The sequence below is a fragment of the Coregonus lavaretus genome (genome assembly GCF_964263955.1).
Source record: "Coregonus lavaretus genome assembly, chromosome: 27".
Lineage (NCBI taxonomy): Eukaryota > Metazoa > Chordata > Actinopteri > Salmoniformes > Salmonidae > Coregonus > Coregonus lavaretus.
Genome location: NC_140014.1, coordinates 20,854,933 through 20,870,813, shown reverse-complemented (window position 1 = coordinate 20,870,813; position 15,881 = coordinate 20,854,933). Strand labels below are relative to the sequence as shown.

The 15,881-nt window shown below is 42.6% G+C and overlaps 1 protein-coding gene across 5 annotated transcripts; it reads right to left on the bottom strand.

Moving 5' to 3' along the window:
* Positions 1-826: 826 nt before the first annotated feature.
* Positions 827-13,149, bottom strand: LOC311102661 (protein max-like). Of its 5 annotated transcripts, XM_084144022.1 has the most exons (5): positions 13,011-13,149; positions 10,419-10,542; positions 2,739-2,855; positions 2,217-2,400; positions 861-2,044 (listed from the first exon to the last, which is right to left on the bottom strand). In XM_084144022.1, the coding sequence occupies exons 2-5, from the start codon at positions 10,440-10,442 to the stop codon at positions 1,857-1,859; spliced, it is 513 nt and encodes a 170-aa protein (XP_084000148.1). In that variant the 5' UTR covers positions 10,443-10,542; positions 13,011-13,149; the 3' UTR covers positions 861-1,856. The 5 variants fall into 5 exon arrangements, with proteins under 5 accessions (XP_084000150.1, XP_084000148.1, XP_084000146.1 ...); XM_084144024.1 differs by lacking the exon at positions 10,419-10,542 and having other exon boundaries at positions 827-2,044; positions 2,262-2,400; positions 2,748-2,855; XM_084144020.1 differs by lacking the exon at positions 10,419-10,542.
* Positions 13,150-15,881: the final 2,732 nt, after the last annotated feature.

Here is a 15,881-nt window from a genome sequence, read left to right as displayed (position 1 = left end):
TTACTGAAAGCATCTTTTCAAAGTTCGCAATCATTTCGAACTTCTTTGAATTGCCAACATTTTTTCATCCTCAACCTTTGACAAACACCAGTCTTTGAGATCCTGGTGTTGATATGGATGCTTCATCCGTCATTCCTTTACTCTCCTAAACCGAAACTCCTGAACAGAACAGGGACTAAAATGTCAATGTAAATGTACTAGCCTACTCCACCAGATATCAAGACTGTGCCTTTAAAATGTATGATGTGCCTGCATGAGAGGTGGGTGTCAGGTATGTGGATAATCTGAGCTCAGTGCTCACCTCAAATTGGCAGTGTCAATAGGCCGGCCAGCCAGCACCATGCAACTCAGTGTTTAGAGCAGGTAGGGTTTAAAATGTGGGACAAACATTGACACTAATAACAGTGCAGAGGTGCTCAGCACTGGCATGCACTAAGTACCAAGAAAACTCAACAAACAGTAAGGTATGCTTTGGCATACATTTTAAGCTGCCCTCTAGGCCAGGTCTCCCTTGTAAAAGAGGTATTCTGACCGCAATGGGACTTCCTGGATAAGGTAGACTTGGTACAGATCCATTTAATTTGTCTTACGTCTGTATTGTAGTCTCTACTGACCCCCACTAACAAATGTCATAACATCAGCTGTAAGATTGGAAGCAAGACCACCTTGAAGCAGTCTATATAGGTTTTCAAACGTGTCTTCTGTCAAACAAGGGTAATCTAGTTGACTGTTCCTCTGAAAGTATGCTATGCTATCACAACACCCCATCAGACCAAGAGTTTACCATTCAAAATAAATGCATCATGTCACTAAACACACAGCACTAGGATAAAATAGTTTTATTTATAATAGTTTCTCAGCAAAGGTATGCCTCAACTTGCAAGACAATTGTTGGCAGTACGTACAACACCTGTAATTGCCATAGAATGGAATCAAACAAATCTAATTCTTACACACTAATTATCTGTAAAATAAAAAATCTAAATGACAAACATTCCCAGGCCAGGCAAATATTTCCAGAGATTTCTTTGTAGAATGGACAACATTTAAGAGTATATAGTGTTATGCACTACACTGATATGGCCTTCTTTTCCTTTAATACAAATAAAAAGTTACTACCTTTTAACTGCATTGTGTAACATTTAGTATTTATCCATTTTGAAAAAATATTATAATAATTGAATCTCCATTTTCTTAATATATTAAATGATGCCAACATTGTTCATCCATCAATCTCCATTGACAAGTGGTAAAGTTAAACAACAAAAATGTACAATATGGGATAAGAAATCAATTTCAACATATCACTTTAAATATAGGGATTTGATTACACAAATATTTCAAAGACTGAAAACTTCAGCCATCTACACTGATTCTGGAGGGTTGCATTACATGTATATTTTTCAAAGCAACTTCACATTCTTTTGTGGAAAAGTACAAATATTAAAAAGGTCAACTATTCCTATGGATATTTTCTCAAACTCTTGGAACAGGTTCATTGATCCAAAACGATTTGTTGTAGCTAGACTAAAGCTGTTCACCTTCATATTTTTATTTTTATATCCGATTCTGAATAATTATGTTTTAAAAGCATTAAGTCCTTCAACTGCAGAGCTGCCTCACTTTGGGGGTGTTGAGAGTTGTTGATGCAATATGAGAGGAGTGACAATACGCTGGTGAAGGAGGAGAAAGGTTGAAGCGTTATATATATATATATATATATGATGGCACCTTTCTCACATGGTCTTCCCTCTGTCTCCTGGACTGGCATGAGAAGGTAGGAAACAGACTGCCAAAAGAAAGAGGAGGGGGCTGGTGGATAAGAGAGTCTCTGGTGCTAGCACTGTGGATGGAGTCTAGCTGGGCTCAACACGCAGCTTCTTTCTATTGGGCGACTCCTCTGGCTCTGATTCAGAGCTGGAGTCGGAGCCTCCATCGAAGGCAGACACTGTGCTCCCTTTGGGGTTGGTGTACCAGCTGCTGTCAGAGGACGAGTAGTTGGGCTGGAGCGTAGTGTTCCCCTTGGCCTTCTCCAGTGCACGGACTGCAATCACCCAGAGAAACACAGAACAGGAGAAGTATCAGTCTCTCCCTTCTCCACCATGAAACATTGTTCACTGGGATAATGCAAAAAAAGGCCATCAGAAGCAGAGCGTAAGTAGTGCAAGTATGGCTCTGATCAGTAGTGCACCTGACCCAGACACACCATGACTCACCCTCCTGCACCTGCAGTTGTCCCTGGGCCTTGAGCCCACACTCACCCTGCTGCTCTAGCATTGCATTCTGCTTCTTCAGGTCGTCAATGTCCTGCTGGTGTGTGTGGTTTTTTCGTCTCATGTACTGGATGTAGTCTGTGGCTTTGTCTAGGATCTGAGCTCGGGAAGCCTGTTTGACAGATTGCTGCCAGCAGCAAATTAAAAACTCAGCCATGAGACAATGTTGCTTTTGTCCTTAACACAGCATTACAGATGACACACACTGCTGGCCTAGTTATTCAAGATTAGTCTAAATACCATTAGCTTATTGGAACCAAGTATCAATCCAAGCTGATTATTAACTCATTAATGAAAATGAAAGATAAACTGTTCAAAATAATGGGTGAGGCTTATTAGATCACCATTGCTACTGTAGTACATTTAGCATGAATACATTTGGACATTCATACAAACTACTAACTTCATACGGTATTTATTCTACAGTCAGACAGAGCTGGAAAGTTGAAAATACAGATTACTAACTTTACTAACCTTCTCCCCTTGTAACACAGGCACAGAGTCCCGTAAACTGCTGAAGCTGTCTTTAATGTGGTCCCTACGTTTGCGCTCCAGCGCATTGTGATGTGCTCGTTTGTCAGCCTGCAAAGAGAGATTCACAGAGGAATCAATGTCAACCCAAACTAGCAATGGGCCTAATTGGTGGCCAAATGTTAAAGTAGGTTTCATCCTCCAATGTTAAAATGTTTTTTTTTTTTAACCATAGGCTGCCCCTTTCAATCCCCATTATACTCCAAACCCAATGATTTAACACATTAGCCCTACACATTGCTAATGAGTTTATCCTAGTAATGGTAAGACTAAATATAGACTGATGCATAATTTAAAGGGATATTTCACCCAAATTACAAAATGACATTGGTTTCCTTACCCTGTAAGCAGTCTATAGACATGCTAACATTTTAGCATTGGTGGCACAAATCCCATTCAAGTCATGGGACCAATATGAGTCTTTTTCGCACATGTTCAAAACATCTGTAAGTGACTGTTGAGCTTCACAATACATTTTAGATGCTTTCGGATGATTTGGACAAAAAATGCTAATATTGGTCCCATGACGAATGGGATTTATGCCACAAATGCTAGAACGTTAGCATGTGGAAACTAAACCAAAGCATGGATTGCTGTCATACCTTGTCCATAGACTGCTTACAGTGTAAGGAAACCAATGTGTAATTTTGTAATTTGGATAAACTATCCCTTTAAAGCTGCAATATGTAACATTTTGGGCAACCGACCAAATTCACATAGAAAAGTTATAGATCTGTCATTTTCATTGAAAGCAAGTCTGTGTAGGTATGTTCTATGTGCCCTATTTCTATGCTTCCCGTTCTTAAGTTTTGTTTTTGTGTCTTTTACTTTCGATTTTGTACACCAGCTTCAAAAAGCTGAAAATACAATATTTTGGGTTATGGATGGTACAATGATTCTACACTATACAGTGCATTCGGAAAGTATTCAGACCCCTTCTCTTTTTCCACATTTCGTTACAGCCTTAATCTAAAATTGATTAAATACTTTTTGTCCCTCATCAATCTACACACAATACCCCGTAATGAGAAAGCGAAAACAGATTTTTGACAAATAAATCAAAACAGAAATACCTTATTTACATAAGTATTCAGACCCTTTGCTAGGAGACTCGAAATTGAGCTCAGGTGCTTCCTGTTGCCATTGATCATCCTTCAGATGTTTCTACAACTTGATTAGAGTCCACCTGTGTTAAATGTAATTGGACATGATTTGGAAAGGCACACACCGGTCTATATAAAGGTCCCACAGTTGACAGTGCATGTCAGAGCAAAAACCAAGCCATGAGGTCCAAGGAATTGTCCGTAGAGCTCCGAGACAGGATTGTGTCGAGGCACAGATCTGGGGAAGGGTACCACATTTATTTTTGCAGCATTGAAGGTCCCCAAGAACACAGTGGCCTCCATCATTCTTAAATGGAAGAAGTTTGGAACCACCAAGACTCTTCCTAGAGCTGGCCGCCCGGCCAAACTGAGCAATCGGGGGAGAAGGGCCTTGGTCAGGAAGGTGACCAAGAACCCGATGGTCACGCTGACAGAGCTCCAAAGCTCCTCTGTGGAGATGGGAGAACCTTTCAGAAGGACAACCATCTCTGCAGCACTACACCAATCAAGCCTTTATGGTAGAGTGGCCAGATAGAAGCCACTCCTAAGTAAAAGGCAAGACAGCCCGCTTGGAGTTTGCTAAAAAGGCACCTAAAGGACTCTGACCATGAGAAACAAGATTCTCTGGTCTGATGAAACCAAGATTGAACTCTTTGGCCTGAATGCCAAGCGTCACGTCTGGAGGAACCTGACACCATCCCTACGTTGAAGCATGGTGGTGGCAGCATCATGCTGTGAAGATGTTTTTCAGGCAGGGACTGGGAGACTAGTCAGGATTGAGGGAAAGATCAACGGAGCAAAGTACAGAGAGATCCTTGATGAAAACCTGCTCCAGATCACTCAGGACCTCAGACTGGGGAGAAGGTTCACCTTCCAACAGCATAACGACCCTAAGCACACAGCCAAGTCAACGCAGGAGTGGCTTCAGGACAAGTCTCTGAATGTCCTTGAGTGGCACAGCCAGAGCCCAGACTTGAACATCTCTGGAGAGACCTGAAAATAGCTGTGCAGCGACGCTTCCCATCCAACCTGACCGAGCTTGAGAGGATCTGCAGAGAAGAATGGGAGAAACTCCCCAAATACAGGTGTGCCTAGCTTGTAGCATCATACCCAAGAAGACTCCAGGCAGTAATCGCTGCAAAAGGTGCTTCAACAAAATATTGAGTAATGGGTCTGAATAGTTATGCAAATGTGATGAGTTTATTGTTAATACATTTGCAAAAATGTCAAAAAAAATGTGTTTGCTTTGTCATTATGGCGTATTGTGTGTAGATTGCTTCTATTTATTTAATAAATTTTAGAATAAGGCTGTAATGTAACAAAATGTGGAAAAAGTCAAGGGGTCTGAATACTTTCCGAATGCACTGTATAGTCTAGTGAGTGTGCGTAGGATCAGTGCAGTTAGTTCAGGTACCATTAATTGACTATTTAGCAGTCTTATGGCTTGGGGGCAGAAGCTGCCGATGCTCCGGTACCGTTTGCTGGACAGTACCAGAGTGAACAGTCTATTGCTTGGGTGGCTGGAGTCCTTCGCAATTTTTCGGGCTTTCCTCTGACACCGCCTGATATAGAGGTCCTGGATGGCAGGGATCTCGGCCCCAGTGATGTACTTGGCTGTCCGCACCACCCTCTGTAGCACTTTGCGGTGAAGGGCGTTGCATTTGCCATACCAAGCGGGCATGCAGCCAGTCAAGATGCTCTCGATGGTGCAGCTGTAGAACTTTGAGGATACGAGGGCCCATGCCAAATCTTTTTTGCCTCCTGAGGGGGAAGAGGTGCTGCCGTGCCCTCTTCACGAGGTGCTGCCGTGCCCTCTTCACGAGGTGCTGCCGTGCCCTCTTCACGAGGTGCTGCCGTGCCCTCTTCACGAGGTGCTGCCGTGCCCTCTTCACGAGGTGCTGCCGTGCCCTCTTCACGAGGTGCTGCCGTGCCCTCTTGGAGGGATCTATGGTTTTGAACGCTGAGCTGTAGTCTATGAACAGCATTCTTACCTAGTTATTTCCCCTACTGTCCAGGTGGGAGAGGGCAGTGTGAAGTGCAATTTAGATTGTGTGTTCTGTGGATCTGTTGGGGCAGTATGCGAATTGGAGTGGGTCTAGGGTATAATGTGATAATAGTATGAACTTTCTGTACAAAAAAAGTTAAGATAAACACGATAAAAGTCACTATATAGCAAAGTTGGGTTGGAACTCGCCGCCATCTTGTCACAAATATTATTTTGGGACGATACTATCTGACTCCAAGTATCGATTTGTAAAAAAAAAAAAAAAAAAAAAGGTTTGCTACTGTAGGTAGAGTTAGCTAGCGCTAGTCGGCTGTACCTGCGCCAAAATTCCAGTATTTTATCCTATTTCTTGTTCTCCTTCTAAATAGTGAGCCAACAGGTTTTCTGCACTTTTATTTCCCTGACTCATCAAAAGCATCATGCATTTGCAATTCTTTATTTGAAAAATCACTATTTTTATTGTGAATTAGAGGGCTGCATACCTCAATAACAATTCTAGAAATATTTGCACTTTCATAATAACATTAGAGGAAAAATGTAGTGTTATGGATGTGACATTCTGCGTTATGACAGGGTCCCAAAAGACAGACAGCAAATTATGACACTGCTATTTCAAATGTACAAAGTTATAGTAATTTCATTCTATATCTAAGATGAAATGTTATCAATCACCTACTGAATAACAGAATAAACATGAACAAACTATATATAGAATCGTGAGAGTTATGAGAATTGCAATACATATAGTTTCGGAACCTAAGTATCGTGATAATATCGTATCGTGAGGTCCCTGGCAATTCCCAGCCCTAATGGACAATGTCGGTCTAATACTATACTACCTCCGATGTACTCTGTCTGATCCTCATCATCACCCACCTCTAGCCTACATGTCCTTTTAATATTGTTTTTGAAATCACCAATGTCCCAAGTTCTAAGCAGGACTGAATGGTACCACGTCAGTTGGTTGCTCTCTAAACAGCTAACAAAATGGTGTATGACTCCATGTTCATCACCAAGCATTATGAGGGATTCGCCAATCATTGAATTTATGCAAGAAGACAATATGCCATATCAGTCAGTGTAATATCACTGCTCTTATCCAGAGCTGGTGATCCATCATCCAGCTCAATCAAAATGGGGGACAGGAATCCTCCTTTAGATCTCTATGAAAAAGCTCTGATAGCATCATACAGACAACAAGTGCCATGATCTGGCATGCACAACAATATGAAGAAAAAAACATTTATATGTTGCTTTCTGGGCTTTAACAGAAACAAACAGCCCAAATGCATTGTCTTTTCACCTATCGATGAAGTGTGAACAACCTGTCAAAATACTAAATAAATGTGAAATCTTGACGGGAAGGACACAATGTATATTATTCCCTCTCCTGGGGAGCACAGTACACAGCCAAAAATGACATGACTTGAGAATGGCATCCTCTGCATAGCATGATACTAGCTTGATACTTGGCGGAATTTACCCATCTAACATGGTTAGGTTAAGCCGTAAGGTTTACAAGCTGCATGCAAGAAAACAAACTAAAGGAAAGGGTAATTTCTTCCCGCTAGCTAGCTAAATATAGGATGTGTTTAGGCATATAGGATGGAATTACGCTTTCATAAACCTCATAGTTGTCATTTTAGCTAACTACATGTATAAGAGAAAAGTATAACTAGCTAGCTAACTTTGGAAAAATGGCACTGTCCTTGTACACTTCTCTGCACGAGCTTAGCTGACCTCGCAACCGTGTTGTTGGGGTAATATTAACCCATTCATAGACACTAAAACTACCTTTGGCACCCATTGATGATACCATCTTCTGGCCGGGGAAGTTTTGTTAAGAGTCCCGACACTCGTTCTGAACATTAAAACACATCGTTTTTACGGTTTTGGAAACATAAGGAACGTATTTTCCAAATAATTTTCAAAAAACAAAAGGTTAAATTACCACACACCTTTTATAGGGTTACCACACGTCCATATCTCCATGTTACAGCGCTTGTTTACAGAACACAGACGGAAGACAGAGGCGACCACCTGTGCTAATTAGCTATCTAGCATGCTCCGAACACCTGTGTGTCAGCGTAACTCGAGAAGTGTAGCGGAAGTGTAGTTTTGTTGGATGGAGGCACCCATAGCTGTATGGATGTGTGCAAAACTGCTACAGTAAGTGTATCCTTTTTATTTTAAGGATTCTTTCTCGCTGGTGAAAGATAAAGGCCATATGTTTCGAAAGCCTACTCCATCGAGAAAATTGAAATACTGCTTGTTTTCAAATCAAACGTTATTTGTCACACGAGTCCTCATGCTAGCTAGCAGTAATCACAGCAGCCATTATGGAATGGCACGTCACGTTGAACAACAAAGGAGGGGTTTGCCTCTTCATCAACTCCAACTGGTGTGCTAATTCCAGCGTGGTGGAAGTGTCGACCCGCTGTTCACCCGTCTTGGAATACCTGATGGTCAAATGCCAACCCTTCTACCTCCCGAGGGAGTTTTAGGGGCGATAAAGTTCTAGACCACTGCTATTCTACCCACAAGCAAGCATACAAGGCCCTTCTTCGTCCACTATTCGGCAAATCAGATAATGACTCCCTACTCTTGCTTCCTGTTTACAAGCAGACGTGGAAACTGGAAGTACCCGCGATTCGCTCCGTTGAGAAATGTTCACCAAAATCAGAGGTTATGCTACAGGACTGCTTTGCTAGCGCTGATTGGAATATGTTTCGAGACTACGCCGATAACATTGATGAGCTAATCACATCAGTCACTGGCTTCATTAGAAAATGCACCGGCGACGTTGTACCCACGGTGAGGGTTCGCTGCTTCCCCAGTCAAAAGCCCTGGATTAACACAGAGGTTGGCGCTAAACTAAAGAGCAGGGCTACCGCACACAGAGCTATCGTAGACAACCCTGATGCTATGGCCGAAGACAGGCATAAGTACAAGAAGGCCTGCAATGACCTCTGCAGATTCATCAAACGAGCAAAAGGACACTATAGGAATAAGGTGGACTCATATTACACAGGCTCTGACGCCCGCCACATGTGGCAGAGGCAACAGTCCATTACGGATTACAAAAGGAAGACCCAAACGTGATCTACCCAACGATGCTTCTCTACCAGACGAACTCAATGCATATTCACATTAATTTTCAACCTCTCCTTGTTCCAGTCTGTAATCCCCACATGTTTTAAGATGACCACAATCATTCCTGTTCCTAAGAATTCTAAGGCTTCATGCCACAATGATTACCACCCTGTAGCACTCACTTCTGGTTGGTTATGGCAAACATTAACTCCACCATCCCAGCCACCCTAGACCCACTCCAATTTGCATACCGCCCCAACAGATCCATAGACGACGCAATCTCAATTGATCTCAAAACTGCCCTCACCCACCTAGATAAGAGGAACACCTATGTGAGAATGCTGTTCACTGACTACAGCTCAGCTTTCAACACCATTATCCCTCCAAGCTCATCACAAAGCTTAGGACTCTGGGTCTGAACACCTCCCTCTGCAACTGGATACTGGACTTCCTGACAGGCCGACCCCAGGTGGTGAGGGTAGGCAACATCACCTCAACCACGCTGACCCTTAACACAAGGGCCCCACAGGGGTGTGTGCTTAGTCCCCTCCTGTACTCCCTATTCACCCACGACTGTATGGCCACGCACAACTGCAACGCCATTATCAAGTTTGCTGATGACACGACAGTGGTAGGCCTGATCACCGGCGACAACGAGTCAGCCTACAGGGAGGAGGACAGTGACCTGGCAGTGTGGGGCTCTCCCTCAACGTCAGGAAGACCAAGGAGCTGTTTGTGGACTTACAGGAAACGGGAAGCGAGCACGCCCCCATCCACATCGACAGGCGGCAATGGAGCAGGTAGACAGCTTCAAGTTCCTCGTGGCCAAATCACTAAAGACTTAAAATGGTTCAAACACACGCGCAGAGTTGTGAGGAAGGCTGAAAAAGTTTGGCCCTCAGAAATGTTTTGGTACCCTTTCCCAGATCTGTGCCTCGACACAATCCTATTTCGGAGCTCTATGGACAATTCCTTCGACCTCATGGCTTAGTTTTTGCTCTGACATGCACTCTCAACTGTGGGACCTTATATAGACAGGTGTGTGCCTTTCCAAATCATGTCCAATCAATTGAATTTACCACAGGTGGACTCCAATCAAGTTGTAGAAACATCTCAAGGATGATCAATGGATACAGGATGCACCTGAGCTCAATTTCGAGTCTCATAGCAAAGGGTCTGAATACTTATGTAAATGTGGTATCAGTTCATGTATTTTTATACATTAGCAAACATTTCTAAAAACCTGTTTTTGTTTTGTCATTATGGGGTATTGTATGTAGATTGATGCGGGAACAAGGCTGTAACGTAACAAAATGTGGAAAAAGTCAAGGGGTCTGATTACTTTCAGAACGCACTGTATGCTTCTTTCATATCAGCGAGAAATAATATTTCAAATAAAAAAGAGACACTTACTGTAGCGGTTTTGCACAGATCCATACACTGTGTGCCTCCAGTTGATGAACTACACTTTCTCCCCAGTTACTTGTACAAACAGGTCAGTGGAGGCTGCTCGGAGGAGGACGGCTCCTAATAATGGCTGGAACGGAGTGAATGGAATGAATGGAATGGCATCAAACCAGGTTTGATGTATTTGATTTGATACTAATTCCGCTCCAGCCATTACCACGAGCCCATCCTACCCAATTAAGGAGCCACCAACCTCTGTGACACAGGTGTTCAGAGCATGCTAGATAGATAATTAGCACAGGTTGTTCAGGAACAAACATTGTCGAGGCAAACCGAAGCCGGTAGCCATATACAGCTCTGGAAAAAATTAAGAGACCACTGCACATTTTTCTTGAATCAGCATCTCTACATGTATGACAGCCATTCCATTCCAGTGTCTGTTGAATTCCAACACAGGCACACCTCATTCTACTGAATTAGGTACTGATTAGGTGATCACCTGAACCAAATCTTATTTAATGAGGAAAAGTATAAAAACCACTGCTGTGGTCATCACTATCCTCTTGCAATAAGACCAGCTGGATGGCAAAAACAGTGCTAATAGTATCTCAAAAGTAATATTAAATCAGAAATAACTATGGACCATGCCAAAAGAGTTGAAAAGGAAAGTTGAGTGAGGAAAAGAAGGGTTCAATTCTGGCTTTACTGGCAGGGGGATACAGTGAGCGTCAGGTTGCTTCCATCCTTAAAATTTAAAAGACGGCGGTTCATAAGAACAAGGTCAAGCAGCAGACATTGGGGACAACAAAGCTACAGACCGGCAGAGGGCGAAAACGACTCTCTACTGACCGGGATGACCGCCGACTCATTCGAATGTCACTCAACAACCGTAGGATGACATCAAGTGACCTACAAAAATAATGACAAACGGCAGCTGGGGTGAAGTGCACGGCGAGGACGGTTTGAAACAGGCTCCTACGGGCAGGTCTGAAGTCGTGCAAAGCTAGAAAAAAGCCCTTCATCAATGAGAAGCAAAGAAGAGCCAGGCTGAGGTTTGCAAAAGACCATAAGGATTGGACCGTAGAGGACTGGAGTAAGGTCATTTTCTCTGATGAGTCCAATTTTCAGCTTTGCCCAACACCTGGTCGTCTAATGGTTAGACGGAGACCTGGAGAGGCCTACAAGCCACAGTGTCTCGCACCCACTGTGAAATTTGGTGGAGCATCTGTGATGATCTGGGGGTGCTTCAGCAAGGCTGGAATCGGGCAGATTTGTCTTTGTGAAGGACGCATGAATCAAGCCACGTACAAGGTTGTCCTGGAAGAAAACTTGCTTCCTTTTGCTCTGACATTGTTCCCCAACTCTGAGGATTGGTTTTTCCAGCAGGACAATGCGCCATGCCACACAGCCAGGTCAATCAAGGTGTGGATGGAGGACCACCAGATCAAGACCCAGTTAAAACATTAGTATTGTGTTGTTTAAAAATGAACATGAACTTATTTTCTTTTCATTATTCGAGGTCTGACAACACTACATATTTTTTGTTATTTTGACCAGTTGTCATTTTCTGCAAATAAATGCTCTAAATTACAATATTTGGGGGGGGGGGGATTTGGGAGAAATGTTGTCAGTAGTTTATAGAATAAAATCAAAATGTTAATTTTATCCAAACACATACCTATAAATAGTAAAGCCAGAGAAACTGATAATTTTGCAGTGGTCTTAATTTTTTCCAGAGCTGTATATATTATTTATTTTTTACCCGCAATTTGTGTGATATCCAACACACGCTGTAACATGGAGATATGGCCGTGTGGGAACACTAACCCTGTAAAGGTGTGTATCAATTTAACGTATTGTATACATTTATTTTTCATTGATTATAAAAGATAAGATCCTTATCCTTCCAAAACCCCACTGCAAGAGATGCGTGTTAATGTTGAGACCAAGTGTCAGGGCTCTTAACAAAACTCCCCCGTAGAGAAGATGCCTTCATCCAATGACTTACGTGTAATGGAACTGAGAGTCATGATCAAGGGCTAATCACATTCCTGTATTGAGGTACGTTTTCAGACTGGCGCCAGCTCCAGGTATCTTAATGTAACCATGTTTGCGTTCCGACCCCACTGACTGTGCAACTCAGCGTAATGGTAGGGTTGGTATCTTCTTGCAAGATAGACAAATGATACAGCTGGCTTTTGCGTCGCAGACATCGGTGTTTGTTGTTGCCCAAGGGTCTAGCCAAGTTAGCAAGCGATTTTCATTCAGTTCACCGCTTCAAATAAAACAGGCAAGCTTCGTGTTGGGCTAACGTTAACTACATTCTCCTAAAACTGGTAACGCTGGCTAACATTAGCTAGTAAGTCAAACGTTTATTTGATGACATTATAATAGATGCACATTTATTTAAAAAAATTCATAAATTATAATTTGTTGACAATTTTCTTTGTTTTAGCTGACTGGGTTTGCAGGCTATTGGGTCAAAACTACTTCTGATCTGCCAGTTCAGCTACAGCTAGCTAGCTAGTACACCGGGAAACTACGAAAAGCACGCGTTTCCCTAATCATAAAGACTCGTTCGAGCACACATTAACTTACGTCACTGTCAACATCGATATCTTCGTTGTCGCTCATTCTTCGGTGAAATGTATGAAAAAATAGTGGTAAAAACAATGAGATGAGCTAGCAACCAAAATGAAATCAAGAACGGAGTGAATCCTTCAGCAGGGACATGACGCTCAACGGTTTCTCTACACGTGATTCGCCTACACATGGACACAACAGCCTGTAAAGCGCATGTGCGAAGACGAAAGGTTGTATAGGTATTGGTGTCTTTGGAGTGACTCATTCGATTCTTACCATTATGTCACCGTTTTGTAATTGGACTGTATTATTCCTGACAAAGTTTTAAAATACCATTACAACTGTTCCAAGATCTGCTTTATCATTGTGCCTTACACCTTGTGGTGAATAGGCAGCTGATCCTAATTCAGTGACTTCTACAGATGTATAGAAAGAGAGACAGACAGGCAAGTCTGTAAGTCGCTTTCTGCTAAATGGCATATTATATTATTATTGCTGTCTTTACCTGTTTATTGTTATTCAGAATTAGGCCTATGTATGTATGTACAATCTATATATTTTCCCTGTTTAAGCATGCATGGTTAACATTCTTGTTTGCAGAGGCCATTGATCACAAGAATAATAGAGGGGTATAGGCAGGCAGCGATGATAACCAGGCATCTCTATCTGCAGCCTGTGATTATGATGATAACCAGGCATCTCTATCTGCAGCCTGTGATTATAAACCAGATGGCAGCCCAGCTTCAGAAGCCCTCCCCCACTCCCCACCCTGAGCATACACTTCTCTCCATAGGACCTGCATAAAGCTGTTGTTTCCCTACCAGCACCTGAAAATTCCCCTGGCTGCAGTCTGAGGGTATGCAACATTGGCAGAACAAATAAAACATTTTAAAAAATAATCTCACAAATGGGTATGATATTTGATAATCAAGGAAATAACTGTGTACTTTTTTATATATACAGTGGGGAGAACAAGTATTTGATACACTGCCGATTTTGCAGGTTTTCCTACTTACAAAGCATGTAGAGGTCTGTAATTTTTATCATAGGTACACTTCAACTGTGAGAGACGGAATCTAAAACAAAAATCCAGAAAATCACATTGTATGATTTTTAAGTAGTTTATTGCATGACATAAGTATTTGATACATCAGAAAAGCACAACTTAATATTTGGTACAGAAACCTTTGTTTGCAATTACAGAGATCATACGTTTCCTGTAGGTCTTGACCAGGTTTGCACACACTGCAGCAGGGATTTTGGCCCACTCCTCCATACAGACCTTCTCCAGATCCTTCAGGTTTCGGGGCTGTCGCTGGGCAATACGGACTTTCAGCTCCCTCCAAAGATTTTCTATTGGGTTCAGGTCTGGAGACTGGCTAGGCCACTCCAGGACCATGAGATGCTTCTTACGGAGCCACTCCTTAGTTGCCCTGGCTGTGTGTTTCGGGTCGTTGTCATGCTGGAAGACCCAGCCACGACCCATCTTCAATGCTCTTACTGAGGGAAGGAGGTTGTTGGCCAAGATCTCGCGATACATGGCCCCATCCAGCCTCCCCTCAATACGGTGCAGTCGTCCTGTCCCCTTTGCAGAAAAGCATCCCAAAGAATGATGTTTCCACCCCCATGCTTCACGGTTGGGATGGTGTTCTTGGGGTTGTACTCATCCTTCTTCTTCCTCCAAACACGGCGAGTGGAGTTTAGACCAAAAAGCTATATTTTTGTCTCATCAGACCACATGACCTTCTCCCATTCCTCCTCTGGATCATCCAGATGGTCATTGGCAAACTTCAGACGGGCCTGGACATGCGCTGGCTTGAGCAGGGGGACCTTGCGTGTGCTACAGGATTTTAATCTATGACGGCGTAGTGTGTTACTAATGGTTTTCTTTGAGACTGTGGTCCCAGCTCTTTTCAGGTCATTGACCAGGTCCTGCCGTGTAGTTCTGGGCTGATCCCTCACCTTCCTCATGATCATTGATGCCCCACGAGGTGAGATCTTGCATTGAGCCCCAGACCGAGGGTGATTGACCGTCATCTTGAACTTCTTCCATTTTCTAATAATTGCGGCAACAGTTGTTGCCTTCTCACCAAGCTGCTTGCCTATTGTCCTGTAGCCCATCCCAGCCTTGTGCAGGTCTACAATTTTATCCCTGATGTCCTTACACAGCTCTCTGGTCTTGGCCATTGTGGAGAGGTTGGAGTCTGTTTGATTGAGTGTGTGGACAGGTGTCTTTTATACAGGTAACGAGTTCAAACAGGTGCAGTTAATACAGGTAATGAGTGGAGAACAGGAGGGCTTCTTAAAGAAAAACTAACAGGTCTGTGAGAGCCGGAATTCTTACTGGTTGGTAGGTGATCAAATACTTAAAAAAAAAAAAAAACAGGCCACCTATAGTATTCAGAAATGGGATTATGTTTGGTGTTCACCTAATCAATCAGATAAGTAAACATAAATTATCCAACCATCTGACATTTTGCAATTATGCCATATGGTCCCTGATGGTTAATGAATGATCTTACAGTAGATACATTCTGTAAGATCTTGTATTAGTTATGTTTGACACTGATTCTTTAGCAGTAAAGAGAATGACACTGTCAAATGATAAACATCCCAAGTAGGCACTACTTTGTCAGATGGGTCAGACCGAGCCCAACTAGACAACTTACATCAACTGAATCAATGTTCATAGAACAACCAGCTACAGTGGGGGAAAAAAGTATTTAGTCAGCCACCAATTGTGCAAGTTCTCCCACTTAAAAAGATGAGAGAGGCCTGTAATTTTCATCATAGGTACACGTCAACTATGACAGACAAAATGAGAAAAAGAAATCCATAAAATCACATTGTAGGATTTTTAATGAATTTATTTGCAAATGATGGTGT